Source organism: Xenopus tropicalis, chromosome 1 (genome assembly GCF_000004195.4).
Source record: "Xenopus tropicalis strain Nigerian chromosome 1, UCB_Xtro_10.0, whole genome shotgun sequence".
NCBI classification, from domain to species: domain Eukaryota; kingdom Metazoa; phylum Chordata; class Amphibia; order Anura; family Pipidae; genus Xenopus; species Xenopus tropicalis.
Window position 1 is genome coordinate 53551516 of NC_030677.2, and position 26989 is coordinate 53578504.

At 38.0% G+C, this 26989-nt stretch overlaps 1 protein-coding gene across 1 annotated transcript in view; it reads left to right on the forward strand.

The window, feature by feature from the left end:
- The first annotated feature begins 238 nt into the window (after positions 1-238).
- pdgfc (platelet derived growth factor C) overlaps positions 239-26989 on the forward strand; it is a 146686-nt gene continuing 119935 nt past the window's right edge. The window contains exon 1 of the mRNA XM_002934746.5: positions 239-1383. Within this exon, the coding sequence (XP_002934792.2) occupies positions 1260-1383 (124 nt within the window). The 5' untranslated portion in view covers positions 239-1259. The remainder of the gene's footprint in view (positions 1384-26989) is intronic.

The following is a 26989-nucleotide window of genomic DNA, read 5'->3' on the forward strand; positions in this document are numbered from 1 at the left end:
TAGGAAGAGAAGTAAAATACAGAAGGAGACTGAAAACTACAGTAAACAAGTATCAGAGAAATGCTACATATTTCTTCATCAAGGCATTGTATATACAAGCAGAGTTGTTGTAATCTGCTAATGTCCCCTATGTACTTGGGATCTCCGTGACCCCGGTCCTAGCACCTGTTGAGTCACCAGGTGGCAGTCTGCATTCACTCTGCCTTAGGAAAGTGAGAGGGAATGAAAGGGGGAAGATGGGAGGGGGGACGAAGGAGAGGGAGTCAAGTACTTTCATCAGCTCTAAACTCTTTCCTATTTGTTGCAGCTAGGAGCAAACTTTAAACAGACACCCACAGTAAGCTCCCAGGCTCTCAGCTAAGGGAATTGTTTCCTTTTTCACTTCTAAATTTTTCAGAAGCAGAGGAATCCCACCAGCAAAGAAAGCAGACCCATGAGTGACCCACAACTCTATTAAGCCCTGGAGGATCGCCTGCTGCCTGGAACCTGCCGCCAGACAGGGAGCTCATTGCTTCTTTATTTTCATGCTGTTGGGTCAGTGCACTGAGCAGGAAAACAGTGTGAGGAAGTTTGGTGCAAAGCCAAAAAGTAAGGTAAATAATCAGCACGGCCGTGAAGCACAGACTTTGATACTGCCTAAAAAAGGAACTGCCGGTGAGAAAAAGAAAAGGGAGGTGTATGAAGACACGTTTTTATCCCACCATGTCCTGAGGGGACACACATTGTTCTTTTGCAGGTTTTCCCAGTTCTGGATAAAGGCAAACATTGGAGCGCTTTAGCTATCTTGGCTATTTCTTTATCAGTTGTTAAAGGAGTTTTTTCTTCATGTTGTTGCATGCAGCAGTTTAGGTTTGCAAGAGAAGAAAGCTTATCCAGGATAGTGTTTTTCTGCGAGTTGGAAACTTTGTTCTTTTTCTTTTTTCTTTGCTTTGAAGTTGACAGGTGCTGGCATTAAAACAACTTTCAAACCCCTTTCTTAGGAAAATATAAGCCTGACTGTTTTTTCTATGTATCCCTGTTGGATTTAAAACTGTTGCCAAACATAAGGAATATCCTTACTTTATCAGCAAAAGGAATACGAGAGTTATCTCTAAATGGGATTATGAAGGATCTACCCAGCGATTATGTGCTACCAATGTTGCCAAGCCAGGAGCAATACTTTCTTGTAAGGGGTGCTGTTATCATGCTGTGTTGAGGGTGACTCTCAGTCGCAGATATCAAGTGCTGTTAGTGTGTGTGCTTACCTCCTATTGATCCAAATGATCCTCTTAGTGCTACTCCTCAGAGTCCTAACTACTGCACTGGACTTCCCGCTACATGGGGTACAAGCTGATTCCAATTTGAGCAGCAAGTTTCACTATGGAAGTGTCAAGGAGCAAAATGGTAAGGCAATATTTGCTTATTTAACACATCGCTTACTTGGCTAGAACACTGTTTCTCAAGGACTGGCCTTTGAAAGGGTGCCAGATCTTGGTGGTATCGATGTCTGTCCCAAGAGACCTAATGACTCTGGAGCTTGAAACTGGTTTATGTCAGTATAGGAAGGTAGCCAGCAAGTTCCTTGGGGTAAAGAATAGAAACAGTGTGCTAGATCATATGTTCCTCTGGAAGTTCTGCATTTTGAATAACTGAAGGCTTTAGAGTACTGCACAGTGCCACAAAATGAAAAGCAATATTGGCATATTTATTTTATTAAGAAAAAAACCTTTTCCTTTTTATTTTAGAAGTTCTTCTTATATTTGTTCCTGTGGACTTAAATCCGTTTGTGGTTTTTGCACCGGAGAAGGATTCCTGTTCCTTTCTGCCCTGGAAACGGTCTAATCCCACATAGGAAATGAGAATTACTTTTAGCTTTCAAGTGTACCTGAATTGTTTAGAAAACTCTCAAATGATAGATCCCAAGGGCAGGAACTCAGGCATGTCTACAGAAAGCCTCCATTCATTCTGCCCAGGCAGCTCCAGGGTGTGTAATTTGCTTGGCCTCTGAACTCCTTGGCATTTACATTATTCTGATTTTTTAAAGTGCTGTTGATTGCAGCTTCTGTAGGCATTTGTGTTCAGCCTACTCTGCAAGGACAAACGAAGTGAACTGCATAATCTTAGCATTAACATAGAAATGAGAGTGTACGTTAGGAATTAAAATGTGTCTGTATGTAAACAGTGAATCATACATTTCCATGGCTTGTGGTGCCTGTGGTATTATTTGGCACATCCACACACTGGCCATGTGAATTTCCCCATATTTATGTCAGCTGAAAATTGTAAATCATGTTGACTTAAACTTTAAACGATTTGCTCCAATGAATAGGCTTTTTGTTTCCTTTCCTTTGAGAGCTTACTTATAGTTCTTTTCTCTGGCATAGAAAAAGAAATTAAAAGAAACAGAAGGCAAAGGCAGAATGGGTTAATTCTCCTGCAGATAACAGGCTCAGAGCAGCACAGCGCTTTATCGTATGTACTGTACTTGTTCCAGAGAGGCTGATATTGTCTGTCCATGCTGCCTGCTAATGTGTTGACATCTGGCACCTGCAGACTGCCAGAGATTGTGATCAAAGAGCAGCACAGGGATCGCTCTCTAATCAGACTGAGCTGTGAAGGGCCAAGAGAAACTGATCAAACGTATGGGAAGCCCTGCTTTGTTGTGACAGCAACTGATCAAGATGACCTTTGTCTCTTCTTAAGTGTTATAAGAGGGTTTGTCTATATTATGCTTTGAATACAATATATATGCCTGTGCCAAAGTCCTCTTTGCTACTGTTCAAAATGATAGAAGGAATAATGTTTTTGCAAGGGCAGAAAACTGTTATTAAACTTTTATGTTATCCAAGCAAGGGTTGTATAATTACTACATAAAGGTCGTTCATATGCAGAATGTGCTCTAATTAAAGGCATCATTTTCCTTTAGATTAACCTTTGCTAGAATGCTGAGAGTATAGTTCTAAGGAGATCAGCACTTTTAGTTTCTAATATATTTAATAACTACATTTATTTTGCTTTAATTATTTAGGTGACCTAAAAGGCATTTTATAAAGAAATGTAGATGCAGCAGGAAACAATTGGCAATTTGGAATATAAGTCTCAGGGGGTTATGTAATAAAGGCTCTAAGTTTGCCTAAGAGCAGTAACCCATAGCAACCAATCAACAAGAAGCATTTACTGGTCACCTGTTTAAAAGCAATCATCATATTGGTTGGTATTTATGAGTAAATACAGTAGAACTTGCTTTCTGTTAAAATGCACAAAACCAGTCAATACAGTTCAATTTTACAGTCTGTGTCACCTTAGCAACAGTCAGAATGTGCCCTAAGTACAAAAGGTACACTTGTGTTTTTAAAGGTGGGTAGTTGCAGCCATGAAAATGGTCTAAAAATGGTTCAGACCCAGAAGATGCTTTTAGTAGTGAAATATGTTTTAGTTGTAAAATATTGGACATGTTTTTTTTGACTGGGCTTTTCATGCATAAATGCAGAATGTATAAAACAGAAAATTGAAACCCCAGCAAACATGTAATTTGAAGTTCAGCATCTAAAGGGGTTCTGGATGATTCTTTTTTTGGTCTATGCATTGACCAGCTCCCATGTGCCAACAGGCAGAATGACCCTAGTTGCGTGCTTGGATTTTCATAGGAGGCCTAATACTTACAGGTGCAAGCAGCCATCATGGTGTTGCTGTGTGCCTTAGCAAATGGTAGCAAGCTGTCAAAAGTAATGCAGATGTGTGAATCCAGTGCTGAAGTCAGAGCCTGCAGAAAGAGAAGAAAAGTTTGGAAGCTTTATTCATGCTATGCCTTGTACCTTCATACTGTATATAGATGCGGAAAAAAAGGTAATTGGCCATCACCACCATTGTCTTAATCTTTTACCAACCATTCACCAAGTTACTGTAGGTAAGAAGTTGAAACTCTGAATGACTTTGTTTGCCTATGTGTATATTTTGCTAACAGACATTGGGGAATGGCTGAAACGATGCTCATCCTATAAAAATGACAGGCTTTGCTTGGTTCGTGTATATATAAATTATGTTTATATATATATAAATTTACAGACAGAAACCTGGTATCATAAACAGGTTCTGTACTCAGAGTTCTAGACTAACTACAGACATCATCCAACCAGCAGGGGGTACATTATACCATATAAGCTGTACAGTTACATAACTGTATAAAGAGATGAGGCTGCAGGCCTTGTTGTAGTCTGTTGCATAGGTCATAGAATTACAAGGTGACATTTCATACCTCTGTATTTTGGAATAAAGGTTACAATAACTTTTTTATACATAAGGTAGTGGTAGGAGAAGGTTCAAAGCACTGTGTGAGGACCTGGAGTGATGCCCATGCCACAGTATTCTGGTCCAGTTAATCAATGGCTTGCATGACAATAGTGCACATATCACACCCCAGTAATTTGTTGGACTGTGAAGCAAGGGCTGGGTTTTCATTTCATTGATGCAAAGTGGAAAGTATGGATGCAAACTGTAGCACATTTGTGTAGACATACCTGTACGTTTCCACCCATTCCACCATACATTCCACCACAATCACTGCAGAAGGTCAACGTGTGTTGTGTATAGAGAGCTACTTACAGAATGGTATCTCTGTTTTCATATATATCTGTTTTATCTATCGCTACCTACAGTATATATATACTATACTGCATATTTAAACTTTGAATGTATTATAAATAGTTGCTTTACATGGTGTATAGAGCTCTGTGCCAAGCACCAAATTAAGAACAGAATGAAGGATACAGTTTATAAATTATAAGGCAAATATTCATGGAGCTTTTTGAATAGCTGCTTAAAGCAGATATGATAAATATCCCCTGTGGGTAAAGGGGTATAAACCAGGGTCAGCGGAGACACTTGCTTTTGAAGTTAGACTGCTGTAACTTCCCAACATAAATTTCTATTACTTAAAGAAATCAGAGCCTTTTACTGAATGTCTGACTTGCAATCCCAGAGCCCATGGCTCTGACAGACTACAAATTATATTGTTGTACAGGCAGTGTAAAGAGTGGAAGTAGGCATATAAAATCTACATGTAAATCAGACCAGGTTTAAAATGCAGTCCTTGCTGGGATTATATCTTAGAATTATAATTTATTATTCACTTGAGATAGCATCTGTGCTATAATGGCATTTTCACAGTCCAAATTTTGTTCTTTTGAAAAACAAAAATCACCAAAGCCAAAACTATTCTTTTGTTTTCAGCGTAAGCTCATGTTAGTTTGGTGATGCTTCCCCTTTGAAATGGCATCGCTTTCCCAAATGCCTCATTCTTTTTTGTGTCTGTTATGTTATGGCCAAGTTCAGAGGTCACCAGGGTATCTTGTTACAGGCTGGAGATCTGTAATGCCACCATTCTAAAAAAGTGTTATTTAATCTTCTTGAAATTCTGTAAAATACATTTGGCGCCTGAATCATGTATGATATTTAGAGAACTTTGATTTATTCTTTTATGTGGGATTATTAGTTTGGCCTTTCCAAAGTGCACTGGTGTAAAACAGTAATTCTAGAATTCACATGCATGTGTATAGCGTTTTTTTGCTTATTAGTGTTGCAGCCATTCATAATGTTGAACAGACTGTTGTGCTTTAATTTCCTGTTTTTACCATTAACTAAGTTAGTATATTAATGATATGTTAGTTTTAGGGGTATTAGTGTTCTATTCAGGGGTATCACTTTCAGCTGTTAATTTCAGGTTAAAAAGACAATTTCTTGATTTTTGCTATGCTGTGACTCACTTTTAACTACTGTAGAAGAAATAAGGAAACCATTAAACATTATACCTATGTAGGTAGTAGAGACATTTCAACAGATATTTATTATCATAAATCATTAACTGTATTTTACATTTCCTGATGTCCCTGCATTTTTCTCTGCCTGCGTATTCCTGTCTTTGTCTAAAACAGAAGGCCATAGACACAAGGACAGACAAACAAGGAGGTTAGTGGTAGCTGAATAGAAGTGGGAGTTCATTGTTTCCTGCTGAAGAACATTTCCCATAACATCATATGGGCCAACAATAATTTAGTGCTATAAATCACTTGGCTAATGTTTACAATAGAATGTTGTTTGTGGCAATAAATTTGGTTTTTCATACAAATATATTGAAGATTCAATAATCTTCATTCATATTTCCAGATTTGGCCGTGTGACTGAGCTGCCTGCATGCTCATTGGCTACTTGGTTATTAATGTCAAATGTGCAAAACTTGTATAGAGGGATATCTGTTTGGCACTATACAGAAAGGATCTGGGTGTGAATTTCATTTAGTGTGGGTTTACATTCTGAACATCAGGTGAACTTATGTGATTTGTCAAAAATACCTTCATTATTTGTCTCTTGAAAATAAGAGCACTAGTATTCAACAGTAGAAACTAGAAAGATGGGTCCTGGATAAGAAGTCTTTTCGTAATTTGGATTTCTATTTCTCAAGTCTACTAAAAAGTCATTTAAACATTAATGAAACCCAGTTGGATGCCTTGCATCAAAAAGGATTGGTTACATCTTAGTTAGGATTGAGTAAAAGTACTGTTTTATTATTATAGAGAAAAGGTTAATAAATCTTTTTTAAAAATCTAAATTATTTCATTAAAATGCACTATTTGGGGAACGACCTTCCTGGAGCTTTCTGAGTTAGGGATTTCCAGATAATGGATCCCATACCAGCACCAATAAAACCAATAAAAGTAATTTCTATAGAGCACTAATATAAAAACAGCTCTGGCATAGTTTCCTGTATAAAATGAATTATGTGTGATTGCCACTTGCTGCAGAACTATGCCATATAACACAAAGTGATATCCACAATTAAATATTGAGTAGACCATTTCTGCATCATCTTCCATATAATTATAATTAGCTAAAGGATAAGACACTAATATAAGACAATATTTGGACCAATGCAGAAGCCTGAAACCTGTTCCTATTAGTGCTGCATGTAGCCAGTGATGTTCTGTGATGTATGTTAGATGGGATAGCGGAAGGTAGTTGTCTCAGGCTGCAAATTATTGATATGTTGTCCATCACCTACCTCACTTCTTGAATCCCAGCAGGCACACAAAATGTTTTACAACTTTAAAATTGTCTGCCCAAAGCAAAAGCTTGCACCTACAGTATGTTGCTAGTACACTGATTCTAGAATGCCATGTTTAACTTACACCAAACATGCCCTGGGGTGTTATTATCCTTAGTGGGACAGATGACCCATTGTGAAAAGTTGCAGCTGTCTGTATTTACCAGTGAGTGTTAGCAGAGCAATCACAACAAAAACTCAACCAGTAAAATTACACTCATAAAAAAATAAACAACACACACATAACAGCTTATATTCAATAGCACAATAAATAAGTGAACTCACGCTCTCAGACACTGATTCATAAAGCTTGCAGCCAGACTAACTGGCACACAACCTAAAATCAATAACTTGACCCAACAAATAACCACTGGAACTTATATTCAAAATACAGTATAAACCTTCACTCAGCCCCACCAATTAAACAGATAACTGCTACAGTTATAATGCGTATCATTGGTTCTTGAAAACATCAGCTTGTACTTTCCTGCGGAATAAAATATTCAAAAGCAGTAATTAATTTGTTATACACACTACTATACTTATGTGTGCTAGAATGGTGGCAAGGGTTATAACTTTAACAAGGGGATCCATTTACTAAAGTTTGTTTAAATGAATAACTAGTTACTAGTGACATGCACAATACTTGTCCTACAATGGCTGTCGTTACAACCAGCATTTATATATTGCTATTAATAATAATTCTTCTTTCTGTGTTGAAACCAACTTTGTAGGGTTCATGGAGAACCTTCCTCAAGGTTTGAGATATATGTAACCCCTTGTTCCCCTTGGGAATGATAAGGATACAAAAATAATTCTTTGTTTAATTATTTGACCCCACTCCCATCTGTCAATACTTGGTAGAACCACCAACAGCTGCTTTTGGAGTGAGTCTCTTCTAGCCTTTCATATCTTCCAATTTTTTCCATTCTGCTTACTTATAGTCTTACCATAGACTATTTGGACTGAGGTCTGAGCTTTGACTGAACCATTCTAAGACATTCACATTCTTGGTTTTAAACTGTAGGTCTCGCTGTATTTTTAGGGTTATTGTCCTTCTGAAAGGTAAACCTCTGCCTCAGTTTTGGGTCTCCTACGGACGTTTTCTTCTTCTTTCTTCTACTCCATAGATCTTGCCCTCAGTCCTATCCAGTTTCCCAGATTAAAATGGAGCTCTCGGGCTGAGAGGTTTTGCTTTTCCCCCATATGTCATATAAGGCCAGTGCCTCGCACACCAACATACCTTTGTCCCCTCCCATTGCACTCCCCCTCCATACTGTCAGCGCATATGGTGCATTCATTCATGTGCACTCGCGTGATGACAGTGAGGTGGGGAGCGCAATGCACCAGGATAGGAGAGACATGTAATAACTATGTGCCAGGTCTAGTAATGAGCCGGCAGAGGGGGGACAAGGGCATGGAATAGGGGAGTAGTATAGGTATGTGCCTAGTGCCCCCCAGCATTGCACCCTAGGCACGTGGCCCCAGGACCAGTAACTCATAACAACAAATAGGATGTTTAAATTTATTCAGGTGACCGGTAAATACTAGCTTCTGATTGACTGCTGTGGGTTACTGCATCTAGGCAAACTTAGTGCTTTTTATTACATAACCCCAATAGTGGTTTTTGCTACAGGCAGAATTTCAATTATAAGACCAGAGACCATTTGCCTACATTTATCCAAATGGATTTTGATATGGGTTGATATTTTTTTTTGAGCTAATAAGTAACTCAGTATAAGTGGGGTGCTAGAATCTACAGAAAAGATTTATCATCCTTCCAAAATAAATAAAAGTGACCAACACACCCTGGGTTAATTAATTAGGGTATTTTGAATTAGGCTACCCCCTGATAAAAGGGAGTGCTTTATTTTAGCATGCTGAATGTTGTTTAACACATGGTTACACATAGATATTGGTTAGGCCTTACCTTTATGGGGCCATTAAGCTTAAATACTGTATGGCAGTATGGTGTAACTAAAAATCTTATACTAATCTATTGTCTTATATGTCTTAAGGACAATAAAAATGTCTTAAAGGATCATACAGTAATATTTAATGTTGTAATTGAAATTTTATTCCAATAAATGTGCGTTTATATTTGTATACAGGTTTGTTTCACTTCTGTTGGAAGAGTATTCTCTTCTTTTACAAAGAAACTAAAAGCAAAAAAAACCTTTATTCACATGAATCCAAGCATTCCTTTTTGTCCACTTAAAGTGGAGTTGTGTGATTGATTTGGCAAGATTTCAACATTTTGCATACCCTGCCATCTTTCACATTTGACACACGTTTACCCAGCCATTCAACTGTGGAATGTAAAAAAGGATTTGTCACTGTTCTGTCCAGGTAGATGGACATACATTGAAAATGAGCAACTTTTGCCTTACATATGAGGAAGAAATTACTGGCTTGTTTTGCTACTGTGCTGCTATGTGCATGAATCTGTCACTGAGATATACTGTATATGTATAAGGAATAATGTAACGCCTATGCCTATGTTTGTTATGTCACCAAGGAGTTCCATGATCATAACGCACAAGATCAAGGAGACTTCTCATATCCTTATACAATAAGGGGGTACATTACATTTTATAATGCACAAGTTTTATAACTCATGTCACACAAATTACATCACTAAGTGATGACATCACTAAGCACCGTTTATAAGGATATTATTTACAAGATGTTCATGGTGATTGTTTGTTATATGTAAATATGTAACACGCAAAGAAAAATAAAACAGAAGAGTGCATTCACATACTAAGCACTCCAATATGCAGAACTCTAATAGGTTTATGCAAGGCTTTTCTGGATCAAACAGCAAATGTAATTTTTTTTTAGCATGTACTTATTCTCTAACAAAATCCAGAGTAAATGAAAATCAGAACAGCACTGGCAATTATTTCCCAGATTAATCAAGTTTAATTGCCATTTTTGACGTGCTGAAGTGTAGGAAATGCCAAACACTGCCTTAAGAACAGTGTTTGTTAATGAACACACAGCAATACACTGGTGCCGGATATTAAACTTGTTTGATTTGGAAGAGAGCCTTGAATTCCGTCCTTGCCTTTGGGCGTATGTGTATTTTACATATCTTGTAATGGTTATATTTATTTGTCATTTTGGTAATTTATCCTATTGGAACAACTTCTTCTCTTATGGCAGTGTTTTTAACAACTGTTTGACTACAGAATAACCTGCATACAGCACTGATGCCGCCGTCTGATACGTCATAAAATGTACCTATTAATGCAGTGTTGTCAGATTTTTCAAGTAAAAGAGAATTTAGGATGTGTCAGGGGACACTGCCATTTATTTAACTTACTGTAAGACTAGTCAGAAAAGGAAAAAAGATGTTATTTACTATAGCAGAGCTGCATAGTGAGCATGAACCCATGAGACCCCCATATTAATGCATTGGTAGGCTAGGATGTGATCACCTTGCAAACAATCATTCTAGAGGTTATTGCAAAACTAAGATGCCCTTATTAATTGTTCATTGTGGTTTAATTTAGGATTGTACCAAATCCATTAGTTTGGTAAAAAATCTGCTTGCTATAAAATGCTGCAATTTCTTTAATGATGTGACCCAAAGTCATGTGATTTTAAAAAATCTGCTTGCTAAAATTTTTTGCCATTTTCTCAATCGTGTAACCCAGTGTGGCAATTTTAAGGGTTCTGACTTGGTTTGGCCAGGCACATGGATGTGAGTCCTATTGAAACTCTTTCCCCTCCTGTAATGGGGCCATCCTTGGCTGGCAGATGCCCATCACTGTGTACAAGTCCTTTACTACAAGAAGTAGGCGTCTTCACACAGTGGCGATGAACCAGGCACACTTTAATAAACAGCCTTGCAGCGAGGCAGCTTACAAACCAGGGCACTGGTTTCCAACTTAAGAATGATAATTGTACAAAACATAATACTTCTGCCGATTCTCTTCCTCTGCTTCTCACACACTCACACAGCATTTCTTACCAAACCTTTCAGGACTCCTTTCTTCTTACAATGTCCAAGCTTCAACTATGTGTTCTTCTTTATCCTACACCTAAACACTTTGGCTCCCTACCTAGTGACTGTGGCCTTTGGGGATCTACAGCTAAATGCTCACTCCTCGCCGGGACAACAGACTGTCCTTACTTGATAGCCTCACTTGCTTTCTTTCGCTCATAGAATGAACTCACATCCCACTGCTATCCTTTAGCTCAGGGGTCCCCAACCGCCAGGCCACGGACTGGTGCTGGGCCATGGACTGCTTGGCACTGGGCCGCCCCCGGAGCCCAATGCGGCGCACTCAGAGTGGTGGAAAAGCAATGCGCATCACATTTAAAGCTAGGACCGTGACCGTGCCTGCAATTCGCACTGCGCGCACCTCCTTGCAACCGGTCCTTGGAGAAAAAAAGGTTGGGGACCTGCTTTAGCTAGCCCTGAAGGTACTAACCTCCCCAGTAGGTCTGGCCACTATGTGCCTGCCCAAAGCACTCCCTTATAAAGGCTACTGCAAGGTCACTTGAATCCACCTGCTGGCTGAACCTGCACATTGCATAACTATATACATTAAATAAATCCTTTCTTTTTCCTTCTTACACTCCCCCCTGAGGGAAAAGACCAAAAAGGTCAAACAGTGTGCAAAAAATTGGTCAGACTGCTCTAACAAATCTTCTTGAAATGGCCAACTTCCTAAATGTGCTGTACAGTGTGGTGCAGGATACCTTGTAAAAGAAAAGCCTGCAATAAAAATAAAGCATTTAGAAAAGCCATTTAACTTCTGGTCTCATCTTATCAGCATTATCTTGAAAAGCAAGTTAAATAGAGTCATCAGAGTAAATGAGTTGTGGAGTAGGGTTTATTATTTTTAGGCAGTCGTGGTTTATCCCTGGAATGACAAATATACTGGCATAGGATGATGATCGGTGGTCTCATTCAAACAAACAGTTTTAAAACTGGATTTAGGGATAGTTACAGAAGGATAATGTGCTAAAGGGGGGTTAAACATTCATTTAAATATGTCCTAAATTATATACACTTCCTTTACTACATTTATTTTTGCCCTTGTAGCATTTTCAGCGGCACTTGGTCCTTTTTTCAGCACCTAACTCAGTATCCCAAGAGGAACTGTGTAATATGAACTCACACCAGACAAAGGGACCTGTAGATTCCACATTAGAGACAAAGAACTACATTTTCCATAGCCTTCAAATCAAAGGATACTGGTTTCAATTTAAAGCTCAATATGGCAAATCACATTTTTCAGCTATGTGAACTGCTTGAGGGCTGAATAAAAATGCTATTAACTAAAGATTTTGGTAGCAGCATATGATGGAATGGCCTGGCATAAAAGCAGTTTATTAAAAAAAATCATATCTAATTTATTTAATGCATCCATAATTGAGTATGACTGCAAGATTAATAGATATTTGCTTTTTGCATAACATGAGAAAAGTATTTGAGTTTGATGGTAAAATCCTGTAGCATGAGGAACAGATTTACTGAAATAGTAAAATCACTTTAAAGGAATGTAATGAAATGGATCAAGTGTGCTCTTGTGTGATTTTAGGACATTTCAGTATGAATAAAGGCTGCGCATTTAGAATATGCATTGAAACACCCTTTAAACTTGAGAAACGTAATTTTCATTTAAAGCAGCAAAGGCGGGCAGTAAGGTTGTGCCGGGTGAGGTTAGATTTTATTAATGCCTTTGAGGGTGGCTTGGATAACTTCTTGAACAAGCAAAATATCCAAGGCTATTGGGATTCTAAGATCTACAGTTTGTTTATATACCAAAGGTATTGGTATATATATTATACAGTATATGCGAGTATATAGATAGGTCTATGTAAGTACCTGTATATAGATATAGGTACAACGGGGTTGATTTGGAGGGGTTGAACTTGATGGACTTCCCTTTACAAAAATCAATATAAAATACAGTTATCATTAATACCCTACAGATTTGTGTAGTATGTCCCCCCTAATTACTGCTTGATTTGTGTTCTCAGTAGTGATGCCTCTTCAGTTGTCAATGATCCCTGAAACTTTTTTTTCCATTACTTTTTCTAAAACAAGTCAGGGTAGGGTTAAGTGAATAAAGTTTAGCCAGTGTAGGACTAATGTTCTTTATTTACTTTGCTTGTTACCATTATTTCTTGTAGAAGTGCCACAAAAGAACAGGGATAGACAAGTTCAGGCACCTTGTATTAGTCCAGCATTTTCCCCTTTTAACACTGCTTAGAGTACTTGAGAAGTTCTGCAGCAGCTGATGGACCAAGTTTTGCTATTCTCAACATACTGTAAAGGATTTAGATACAAAATAGTAAGACTGAATGACAATCTAGTAGCCATTGCTACCTCTCTAAGAAACATAAGTAATGTCTACTGTTTAATCACTTTTCTGCTATAACTGAAGAAAATATTCCTCTCGAATTCCTGTGCATGTACAAATAATTCATGCAGCCATGTAGACCAATAAAGCCTCCCCAATGAATCCATTGCTGCACTTTAGAACCAATTAGATCTGACTTTTGAAATATGAGCTCTCTTACATATGTGGATAAAACAATGTTCTCAGAATGTTTTCCCTGTACCACCATGGCCCCTGAAGACTTAAATGGTGGTCTTGGAAACTTCTCAACATTTCATTATGGAAAGCTTTCACGTGCAGACAAGGCAACTGATACCACTTCTAAAGGTTGTCTTCTGGACACATAACCAATGTTTATAAAATATGTCATTTATTTAAACTGGGTTTTAGTTCTAAAATGAATATTAACACCATAGTGGTCTGATATTTGAGAAACCATTAAATGAGACTATATAGGGATAATATGCTTCTTTCTCATGTACATTTACTAATGATAGTTCACTATACTATGACTATTATTTTCTATTTCTATTTATTTACAGGAAATAAAATACAAACACAGAATTTGAATACAGGTATAGGATCCATTATCCAGAAAGCTCCAAATTATGGAAATGTCATCTCCCATAGACTCCATTTTAATCAAATAATTTAAATTTTGTAAAATTATTTTCTTTTTCTCTATAGTAATAAAACAGTACCTTGTGCTTGATCCCAACTAGGTTATAATTGATCCTAATTGGAGCAACAAGCATTCTGGATAACTGGCCCCATACCTTTTTCTCGTTTTGTTTTATCTCGTTTTCACATTCTTATATGTATGTGCGACTTATCAGTGTCTGTTTCGGCCTTCATAGTGACTTTCATGGTGACTAGATGGCAACGTTCTTTTTCACTTGTCATAGCATCTATCCTTTTACATGAAGCCAGTGGGGGAGTGGCCTTTAAGTGAAGGGGTTTGGTATTGTGTTACCTGGGGTATACAGTATACAGCAAAAAGCATCAGCCAATGGGAAATTCCAAGGCAACCCCTTCCCCTCTGTTTGGTAATGCCCAGTTCACTTACATGGCATTAAACTATGGGGGCGATTTATTCAAGTTTAGCAAATGTAACCATTTTTCATGCTGGAACAAATAAAATATAATTGTTTGTTTCTTCCCACTTGGATAAGCATGGGGAAGCTGGGCAGGTTATAATGCAGCAGTGCTGAGCACTGTTACTCCTTAGAGCAGGATGCCCCCTGACACCTCAGAACAGCCAAGCACATTGTGATGAATTGACAAAGGTATCAAGTTTGATTAATGTGTCAAAGGATAGCTTTAATATATCAAATAAATATCAGACTGCTGGGATGTATTTGTTTGACTTGTAGCACTAGAGCAAGCACTTGTTATGTTACATTAGAGACAAGGGTCTTGTGCCTTCTAGCTATTTCAGAATCATTAGGGAAAAATAAAGTCTTATTATTTACAACACAACTTGCAATATATTTTTCTCTGAAGAAGTAGGACACTAGTTTTGCAGCTCACAAAAGCTATATTAAATTTGTGGGGAAAAAAATGTTTTTTGCCCCTTTTTTCCATCAATAACTTTCATTACCCTCCCCATATGATTTTCATGCACCCAGATGATGGCTGAGGCCTTGAATAACGCTACTGCTTGAAGCATCAACAGGTTCCATATTCTTCCCTAAATAAAAGGTCATTGCATTGTTAATAATAAATCAGTCATTTATTATTATGTAGAGTGCAAAATGGGTGGAACCTGCCATGTTTTTTGCACTGCAATCCCTGCCCTGAAGAACTGCTTCCCCTAGAATGAATACAGTGTAAGATAAGTACAGGGTTGCCTTGCACCTCTAGGTCCCATTGGCATAGGAATGTCCAACCAAAAACCCTACAGAGTTTGTTGCTCTACAACTCCCAGCAGCCAAATTATTTCCAGTTAAAACAGCTAGAACCTAAATGTTTATAATCTGTGGCTTTGCTCATGAGCTCTTTTCAAGCAAGAAAAGTGTGAAACTTGCAACTGTCAGCAACACCTATTAAAGGGTAAAATTACATTCTAAAATTGCATGCTATTATGCTGTAAATAACATGGTCAATTTAGCAATCTAATTTCTAGAATACACATTAACACACTTCTAATGATTTCCTAATGAAGATGTTCCTGTCAGACTCCAACATATTTTCGTGTAGAGAAAGTTATTATCATGGTTTGTTGCTTTTTGATTGAATGAGTTATCAAGAGAAAAGAAATGTCTGAATGTGTGCAACTCCACAGCAGTGCGGAATGGAATGTACAAGAGATAAAAATTGTGAGCCTTTAAGCATTTGGTTTGTGCTCAGGATTGCTATATCAACATCAAGGTTCATGTTTGGTTTATTACTTTAGAGCTTAATAATGTATTTGTCACCGCTAAGAATTTCCTAAAGCTGCCAGAAAAGACAGCGGTTTGTCTCTCAAAAAGCTCTCATCTCACAGCAGGAGGACCAGGCGATGAGCTGAGAAAATGACTGTGTGTCAGTTTTCTTTCTGCCTAATTAAAATGTTTTACAGTTCATATAATAAGATTTGCTTGAAAGGATGGCTTTTTGAACACAAAACAATGAGACTGGAAGTTGCTAATGGTTAACTGCTTTAATAGTACATGCCATGTATGGGGGGGGTGGATTTTTTTTATCCACATTTATATACACTGTTTAAATAGCAAATAGCTCACCATTTAAACTTTTATTCTTGTACCAAAAAATGTATTTTTCTAGTTGTAGTATTGGTGTGTAGGTGTTAGGCCAGGTTTTAATAGAGACAAAATAACAGAACACCCACTGGGGAAAGGTAAAAATCTACACAAATATACAGGCCAGTGACAGGATCAACTGGTAGGCAGAAACAGAGTCCAGTAATGGGGTCAGTAGTCAGGACAGGCAGCTGGCAAGCAAAGTCAAAGATCAGGCCAGGGCCAAAACTGAGAGATCCAGGAGGAGCACTGGAGTACAGGAACAAGGCAGTGACCAAGGAACCAGGCAAGGACTCAGGAACTAGGAACCACATGGGGGTCTCAGGAACAAGAACACAGGGACTAGGAAGGCAAGATCAATAACTCCACCTTGCAGTGCAGCAGTAAAGTGTGAATGAAGGTTATCAGAGCACAGGTCACATGTATGGAAATGAAGAATATGGCTAGCCCCATGTAAAATTTTAAAATTATACATAAAAAAAATCCACAAAAGTTTATGAGAAAATGTAACATTCTCATACATTGTCTTGCTAGAGTCTATGGATGTAGAGTAAAGAGTCCATGGGAAACAGACCCTGGATGCAAGTGCTAAAGCACTTAGGAACACATAAGCTTGTCCCTTAGTGCTAAAAAGCACTTCTGTCTGGGGGACTGGAAATACAGCAATAGGTACAGAGAGCAGCTCTGGCAGGTGCAAGGCAGCCCATAGGGCATTCAGTAAGTACAGGGCTCGGCTGCAGCCTGTGTCCATCAAAATCCCCTTAATTATGTGTATGAATAGCACACGAGTTAGATTCAGAAGAATGCCTTCCAAATGGGGAAATGTATCATTCCATCTTAGAGCACAAAGGCCTGTGGAAGTTTAGAGAAGCTCAGGGAAGTGCACAAATTGCAAAAAATATGGCAGATTGTGTCCCCTTTTTTCACTTTTCACCCTGTGCTTAATAGTCATCTGACGTTGCCCTCATATGCATCTGTGTTGTGTAACCATCTGTGTAGCAGTTTATGTATTTATGTGTAGTAGAAAGTCTATTTGTGCCAGAAGGAGTCTCATTTTACTTGTTAATAGTTGGGACCTTTTAAATTACTTCTCTGCTTAGGAAGCTAAGACACAGGTGATAGTGATGAAAAAGTCTTTGGTTAAAATGCTAGTTGGGTAAGTTTAGGTTGGATTGTTCAAGGTCTTTTGCACAGGCCTTCTGTGTGTCACTGGCAGGTTCTGTTTGGGTTCAGGTCACACTTATGTCTGCAAGCTTTAACTTATAAACAGTTAGCTAAGGGCTGGGTTTTACTTCTATTTGTTTCCATTATGAGACACTCACTCCTAAACCAAACATAGCAACCACTGGGAAGAAACAGACAGCATAGCAGATCATAAATAAGTGTGTGGATTTTTCATAAGATTAATATGCAGTGTACATGTTCACAAGGACTTCTTGGTTCTCTCTGGCCTTGCTCCTCAACCCTCCTGCCCCAATCAGCTTTTTCTAATGTGTTCTTGTGAACCAGTCTAGTACAAGCACTAGAATCAGTATTCTGAAAGTTTGAATTTTTTTCCCCTGTTCGGTATCACCTCCTTGCCATTAGCACTAGCTTAGTTATCATATTAGGTAAAGGGTACTGTGTTACAATTACAGTGAAACTCTAATCAGGCAAAAATAAATAAACTGATTAAACAGGGCTCTATGGGAAATGTCACTGTCATGTTTTGTAGCTTTCTAGATAATAGGCTTCCAGATAATCAGTCCCTTACCTGCACAGACAAAATAGGCCGATGAATAAAGGCTCCTGTCTAGGCAAGTCATTTTGTTTAACCTAATTACCACTAATTTCACCAAACCTTGTTTCCCTTTAAGAAAACCTGAATTGTTTACATTTTGCTCCTGACATTCTACCTTGTACATGACACAAACGGCATTCCATGTCACTAAAAGCTCTGTTTGTATATAAAAAAGTTCATTGCAAATGTGATAATATCAAAGGGAACCACTTGGAGAAAAAGTGTAGCACACGTAATACTTTTAAAACATCCAGTAACACATTCCAAAAATGTTTTATCTTGTCATAAGTTAACATTAAACTGCAACTGCATAATCCACAGAGGCCTCATTCACAAGACTTGATATCTAGGAATTAGTTCAGTATTGTGTCACATGTTACTATGAGATTTTTGCTATTCAAAGTATTTGTTTTAATCAGAAGAAAGAGATTTTATGGTTTTGATGAAACTTTACAGATGTAAAGTGTGGCTGAAAAAAGTTGCAACGCCCTCTGTCTTTTAAAGTCGTATTAAACCAGGATCCAAAATTCACAAAAAAATTGTAGTGAACATGATGGAAAAAGAGGGGAGTTTTAGTACATGCCTATCTATATTTTTAAGGTCCTTAAAGGAACAGTAACATTGTGTCATGTCATTGCCCTTGGGACATATACCATATAAATAAAGATTCTTGAGGATACCAGCTTCCCCATCTGCAGGTTATATTAATGTATGTAGGCTCCTTGTCCTGCAAATTAGGTCTAATTTCAGAAAGTTGTGACTAACCTCTTTTCTATGAGACAAATATTATGTTTCCCCAATACCTCCCTTTGGAACATCTCCCTATGCCATTTAATCACACCAGTCAACCAGTGATCCAGTCATTCATACTGTATTTAGCCTATTCCATTGTATGGAATTTTGCTCAATGGTGGCAAACTAAAAATGTTAGAGAAGAGGGAAACTTTAGGTAATGATTTAGGATTAGATGTGCCATACAGCGAAGTATCCACAAAAAATATGCTATTTTATTCTGTTTGGATCCAGATAAAATCCCTAAAAACTGTGATAATGTAAATGCTGATTTCTCTCTTCAGTTGCTGAACATGTTTCCAGCCACTGGAAAAGCAACCCTTTAGGTCATTAACACCAACATTTAATAATATACACCCAATACAGAACTTACATACTGTCTAAAAAATTACCAGCTGGCATGTGGCTCAAAGTGCAGACCATAACACAGATCAAACACAGATGTGGGGATAACATTCATCTGTACCACAAATTTATTTATAGATGCTGCAACTGAACAAAATGATGAACTTAAATAGGTTATAACTGAAAGCAATAAATTAATGGAGAAGGAACAATAAAAAATTAGTCTTAACAAGCATTTTACAAACCACGCATTATAAAATATTGGAAACTGCACGTAGGCAACTGTTTATGCCGTTCAGACATGATATCTTCTGATGCCCATACTGTCAAGGTGCCAAGATGCTTTACAATAGAATTATATGCACATGTTGCCTGCTGAACAGCCCCAGACTAGAGCTTCCTTTTAATGGTACAGGATGCCAATGAGTTGATACTTTAACAAGGCTGTGCAGCATGCAGCTCTTTTTTTTACCACCTGCTGTCTTTAAGGGTAGACCAATCACAAATCCCCCAAAAAATAGTGAATTTTGTTAGAGTACTGGTTCAGACCAGTAACAGTTTGCTATGGTCAGCATCCTTAGGTGCCAGGGCAATGCCATACAAAAGCACCAAACATGGCTGCTTTGAGGTAGACATCTAATTCACTGGACAGAGAGCTAAGAAGCAGGTGAAACCAAGCAGTACAAAAAACCATTAGGCATGCTAGTTGTTGGGGGCCCACAAGCCCCGGGCAGAGGTACATAGGGTACCCAAATAACTAATCAGAGAGCACGGACCATGGATAAATGCCTTGTCAGGGTCTAGCCGGGAAAGAGACTCACATCACATGGTACATAATTGCAAGTTTACAGGCTACAATGTGAGAAATTGTAGATTGTAAGCTCTTTTGGGCCCTCTTCACCTCTTGTATCGGTTATTGATTGCTTTATATGTTACTCTGTATGTCCAATGCATGAAACCCAGTTATTGTACAGCGCTGCAGAATATGTTGGCGCTTTATAAATAAATGTTAATAATAATAATAATCCTGTAGAAGCACCAACAAGCAGCTTTGTAGGAATAAAATGCAATAGTAGTCATGGCTTTAGTTCACTTGTTAAACACAACCATGCTACATTCTAATTCTACAATTCTAAGCATCACATACAGCTGTAGTTCATGGTGTTTCCTTCTATAATACCCAATAGTAATTAAAAGCGTGTTCATTCTATCTTTAATCTTGGGTTTCAAGGCAGAAAGACAGATTTAATCTGGGTAGCATTAAAAATGGAGGTAGGATAGTATTCTTGCAGTTTTCATTGGTCTAAGTCAGTGATCCCCAACCAGTGGCTCGTGAGCAACATGTTGCTCTCCAACCCCTTGAACAGTGCTCCCAGTGGCTCCCAGCAGGTGCTCATTTTTGAAATCTTGGCTTGAAAGCAAGTTTTGGTTGCATAAAAACCAGGTGTATTGCCAAACAGAGCCTCCTGTAGGCTGCCAGTCCATATAGGGGCTACCAAATAGCCAATAAAAGTATTTATTTGGCACCCACAAGGAACATGTTTTATGCTTGTGTTGCTCCCCAAGTCTTTTACATTTTAGTGTGGCTCATGGATAAAAAAGTTTGGGGTTCCCTGGTCTAAGTAATATATTTGAAAATATATTTAAAAAAAATGTTATTAAGAAACTTTCTCTTTATAACAATTATCAGTTACAGCTGAGACTGTCGGCATCTGGATCTGTATTACTGATGCCCTTCTATTCCTAGCACCTTAGTCTGGTTTGTGCTGACAGCTGTTAATTTTCTTTTTTTACCTCCAGAGCAGCTATTCTGGGGTGTTCTGGGGCTTCACAATGCAGTTAAAAACCATGTGTGCTTGAAGCAGGGTAACATGGCATATAATTTATACAAATGTACCAGTTTTGATAATATACTAGAAAAACAAATTCTACCGCCTAATTAAAAATCTTGCTATTCAGTTTAGAAAAATAGTTTTTCACTTTTTAGACTTTTTATAGTGTATTACTTTGCATAAGCAATTGTATCAGTTCTATAAGGAAGCAATTATCTAAAGTTGGTGGAACTCTGATACATAGAAGAAACTGCACATGGAAAGATAAAATAATTAGAAAATACCAAAAAAAAAAAACCTACATGGTTCATTTAATTGTTTAAGTAATTACACAATCCATTGCTGCTACAAAGGTAAGGAAGTAAGGTTTGGAAACACATTGCTTGGTTAGTTGTTATTTTGCAGCTGTGCCAGTCCATGCCCTAGAGAAATGTTATTGTGATAAGTTATTATAAACTTTCTGCAATCATTTTTTATATGTTCTTTTTACATGACTTCTTAAGTACTGCGGCCTTATGTAAATAAAGGCTTTGGATCTCAAAGTTGTCCGTTTGTCCCAAACCACTGTTGATAGTACACAGGTATTGCTCTTCTGAGCACTATTGCATTTGTTACACAAAGTACACAGAGAAAGAACAAGAACATCAACAAATCAAAATATGAGGGAGTACAGGGTACAGAACAGCCACATGAGGGTTTCAAGTTGCAATGGCATTACGCTCATAAGGCAGCTGAACAACCAGGTTCATGAAGCAGCCCTATGTAATTACAGCATACTTCAAGACTTTATTTATTCTTTAAACATGCAACCATATTTTACTGGTGACTGTCTCTCTAAGAAGCAGATGACTGCCTTTATGAAGACAATACGTTTCCTATTGACTCTGCCAAGCATTTTTTCAACTTGACTTGTATCAGGACCAGTTGAGACAACAATAAATCTCCATGTGTGAGAAAGCCCTTTCCATTTCTTGTGGTTAGAGTCACATAAGACATTTGTAAAATGGCATTAAAGTAATATCCTGTTTCTGTGTTAGATCAGAAGAGGACATAGCTGTTTAAGCAATTATGTCTTTCATTAGAAATGGATCGAGAGTATAAAGTTATGGTTAAGAGTTAAAAAAAAAACTTACACCAAAATACACTGAGGACATCATAGCCAAATAATTCTTCTCATATGTGCTCTGAGCCAAACATATTTTGTATGTGTTAGTCATTCTGTCTGTTACAAATGGTGGAAACTACCTATGCACGGCAGAAGGGTACCATAGATTTTATGGCTAAACGACAGTTCTTACATCACCACAGTAATTACATCATGATGGGATGTTACAAGTGAGTGCCGTTCCATAATATAAAGATCATAATTATAGCATTTCCCTTCTGGGTTTATGCATGTCTGGGCTAGTCTCCGAATAAACCTTACATCTTACTCTTTTCTTCGCTGCATATGGTTCAGTGCCAGAGCATTGCATTGCAGAAATTTGTTAGCAGAAAGCTTTGTGCTTTACTTGACGTGGGCTAGATTATCCAGGTTTTATTGTGCTATTATGTTCTTTTTTCAGATGAAGCCTAGTATGCATGCTTTGTATTTATAAGGATGATATCTACCACATTCTAGCCAAAATATCACTAGTAGCCAATTAGATCTTTGTTTTTAAAGAGCAGACAAATTAATGCTAACTTCTGATTGGCTGCAACATGTTAACAAAACTGAAGCAAATTTGTACTTGTTATTACATTACCCTCTGATTATCTGTGTTTGCTGGATGTTTGTGGGGTATCATATTGACATGAAAATGTTAAAACAAGTTCTTTCTTTTACAGTTTGTGCTGTGCTGTGCTGTGAATAAAAAGGAATACAAAAAAACCCTTAGTCAAATAATTCCTATTCCCAAGCATTCTGGACAACAGATTTGTTTTATGCAGAATGCCCATCATCCCACATATGAAGCACAGCCGTCTCTGATCCCTTTCTGAATCTGTCTGTGTGCTGTGCTCTATGCAAGAGGTGGGAAACATCATGAAGGCTTAGAATCCAGTTGTAAAACCTGCTCTTACAGAATAAATACATTTGGGTGGTAAGCTGTCTCTTGTAGTCTGTATCTGCCAGAATAGAAATTGGTCTGCGTTGCCTTTTTTATACTTCTTTTACACTTTATTTCATGGTTCCCCAGTACCCCAGTAAGAAATACACTTTTCAGTTCTGGCATCTGGACAAAACAGAAGCAAAATCCATGGGGAAAGTGTGAGAGACGCAGGAATAAACACATGTGTAATGTGTTAGAACCCAGAATGCACAATGCTGCACACAGATTAAAACCATACCGCTGTTATTTATTTACATACTTGGGCTGCCTTAACTTTTTGCCTTCTGTGCCTCCTGCTTTTAAACTGATGTTAACATATTTCAAATATGCTTTATTATGCTTTCTGACATTGTTTTTAAGAGACTGTACAAGATATACACTATAGAAAGTGAAACACAAATAAAGAGAGCGTGTGTGTGGTGCTAGTGGGTGGGTATAAAGAAGTGGTATATATTTGTGTGTTCCACATTGTTGACACTTGTAGGCATAAAAAACTGGATTTCTGTGATCCGCTGTTAAGTGCATGATAAGCAGCACTCGGAGCATTTTATTAGCGGGTTCCTCTGAGTGAGTTCTGGCTGCTTTTGCTGTGCCTGTTTAGAACAAGCGCCTGGGAGCTCATTTATTAAAGAGGCACCCCTGAAAAGATTTGCTTGTACTTCTTTGTTACTCAAACTTTACAGTGTGCGTTGGATTAAGTTATGCAGGTAATTGATGACCTTAACAGGACTAAGTTAGGCAAATCTTTAAAAAAGAAAGGACTTAGGCCTGAGCCCTGAAGCCCTGAAGGTTAGTGGCGGATTTGACGATCTTTCGTGCGACCGATGATCGCACGAAAGATCGCAAATCGCCACGTGTGTCGCCACCTTTAGTTCTTGTGGATAATATACTTAGCTGAATGTCTGGCAGCAGCAGGAATGGCCTGTGTGTCCTGTATTACGGGGGCTATAGATTTAAGGGAGGCTTTCCAAAGGTGAAGGCTTCATATAGAATATACAGTGCAGTTTTGCTCAAACAGAAAAAAACCAAACAGAAACAAAAAAAAAAGTTAAGAAGATGAGTAACATTGAAATGAATTGAAATGTCTCAGTAGTAAAGAAAGGCTGGTCAAGCTGCAATTCTTTGCCCTGGAGAACAGGTACTCTAAGGGGATATGATCACTAGGTATTATGATATATGGGTACCATACAACAAGCTTTCTGATGCCTTATTCATCAGTAGCTTTTTAAGGTGGCCACACACGTGGTGATTTTCGATCTTTTGTGCGACCATCGGTTGCACAAAAGATTGTTCAATCCGCCACTATCGTTCAGGGCTGAAACGGCAGATAAGGAAGTAGAAACAATAGGATTTCTACCTCCTTCTGTCGATTCAGCACTGAAGGCAGATTTTGCTCAGGCGCCTTCTATGGCACCCAATCAAAATCTTTTAACCCACCCGATCGGCGAGTCAACCGATATCAGCAGCTTCCTGCAATATCGGTTGACTCGCCTACTTGCCATACACGCACTGAATATCGTACGAAACAAGCTTTAAAAAGGACAAAAGTGCATAAGTGCATCTTTTGAGATTAGGAAGCTTTATGGTGCAAAAACATTTGTTATAGGAAGAGCTTTAGTATACATTCCCTGAAGAGGCAGTACTAGTATGTACAGTATATAGACTTAGGTTCAGGAAAGGAATAGATGTCCTTTTAGAGAGTGTTACTGAAATTAACTATTAGGACAAATTTGATCCAAGAACTGTTCTGAGTAAGGAACTAATTACCCTTCCCAGCTGTTTTTGCCACCCTGTGGATCAAGTTAAGCAGATAGGCCTCACTTGACCCTATCAACAATGGATGTTGATAGTGTCTTTTTCAACCTCATCTTAAGTGTAACTATATAGTTATCTGCAGGCATCTAGCCCTGCTGTAAATTTCTACTAACTTGCCAGAAAATCTTTATGAAGGAGCCCCCCTAATGAATGAACTCACAGGCCCCTGTTTTAAGCTGCCACAGCAAAAGTAGCCAGCACTCGCTTCCCAGTGCTACTCATTATGCCTTTAACAACTGATTACAGGCACTCTGGCACTCATGAAAAAAAATAATATTTATCACCAAGTCTCTCCCTTCCCGAAATAGCAGGGAGCAGGCAGGGTAGGGTGCAGAAATCACAATTTTGGAATAAACCTGCTTTCTGGGTACTTGCCAGGCTTGTCCCAACCCACAGTACTTTGGCACACCAGTCCAACCTTGGTCTACCATATGGTGCATGTCCTTTCCCTGTGGCAAAAGTGAAGATATGCAGGAATCACAAGGTACAGGAGGTGTACAGAGAGTTAGAATTAGGTCAGCACAAGTTTTTATAGAGGTTAATTCTCACTTTAATATTATTTTAAGTCCCACTTGGGTTATTTAGAGTGTAAAGAACAAGCATACAGAAAAAACAGCAAAGAGTCAATAATAATAATGTTGTTATGGTTACCAAGTAATTGAGCCTCGCTGAATTTACTGTGTATAGGTTTCAGTATTGTCAGAAGCCAGTAGTTGTATTCAAAAGTTTTAAGAGATTTCCAAACCTCCATTATGTTTTAAGCCCCAACCCAAGATTTAGCTTTTGTAGGAGAAGCTGTAGAGGTGCAGCTTGGGCATTCCTGCTGTAGATGCATATAAATTGGCAGACATCTGTATCTACCTCAATATTTATGTATAACTGAAAGAATGCAGTGACACACTGTAACAAAATTCATACACTTTGCCCTCTCAATGGCTACACACATCTGAGCACAGCTAAGCATTCTCAGCATATTTGTAGAGGGTGGTCTCCCTACCACAGATACATGCACACATGCACGTTGAGACATATATAATCCAGTCCAAAAATACATATACATTGGCCATTATAACTTTGGTTACACTCTGTAGAATGTGTTATTGTATATACTATTTGATCCCCAAACATGACCAGTGCCATAAGACCCTAATGCTCTACCTGATGCTAGTGAATTAGCAGCATGTTAGTTACATGGCAAAGCATTCCTATATATTATTCATTTTCAATGTTTTTCATAATTAGTAATTCTTATATACAACTACATACCTTTCTAACAGAACATTTTCCTAAGAAACCATAAAAACCAACCATATAATTAAGCAAGTCATTCAGTTACATTCATTTGTAAAGGTTACGGTCCATTCTAAAAGGCACACACGCACCACAACAGGATGCTTTTACAACACAGAGTTAGGGCTTTATCTCCCCACCCATGCTGTTTCCCAAAACCATTATATTTGTATTATTTTTTTATCAAACTTGTGGTTTCCTTTTGTCAGATGATGGCACAATTCCATTTTTTAGGAACATTTCCTTTGATCTCAGTAACGTTTTACATTTTCTGTTAGTTAATATTATAAATGTATGGGAAATGTACTAATTGATGTCTGAAGCACTCAGTCCATTATTCAGAGAAATGGGTTTAAGGAAGACAAAGACTTATAACAGACATGAATGGATAGCTAAATACCTGGGAAATACAGCTCTGCAAAGAGATGGTGTTCAGAGTTAGACTCATTCAGACCAACTATATTTAGCCTTTGCCTCTTATCCTTACTGACCCTGTACAATACCACCTATTCCTTGCTAATCGTTTCCCTTCCTTTTAAATAATCCATTACATAAGAAACTAATTTGCCATTTATGCAACTGTTATTTTACTCAACCTTAAACCTGAAGTCAACCTGTGGACACAATTAAAAAGGGAAGTATTTTTTGTTGTGAAAAGTGGTGTAAACATGGTGTGTAAGTAGTGGCACTTAACTCCAGCTCCATGAATATGCTTTGTTTATATTCTCTTCTGCTGCATCAATGTGGTGATATCTGGTGTCGTTTAACACCCTTTTATAAATATGTCTTGAAAATTTCCCCAGTTTGGTTTTTTACTCTTCTTATCAAATTATGTATATCTTATATTCTTATTAAATGATGTATAAC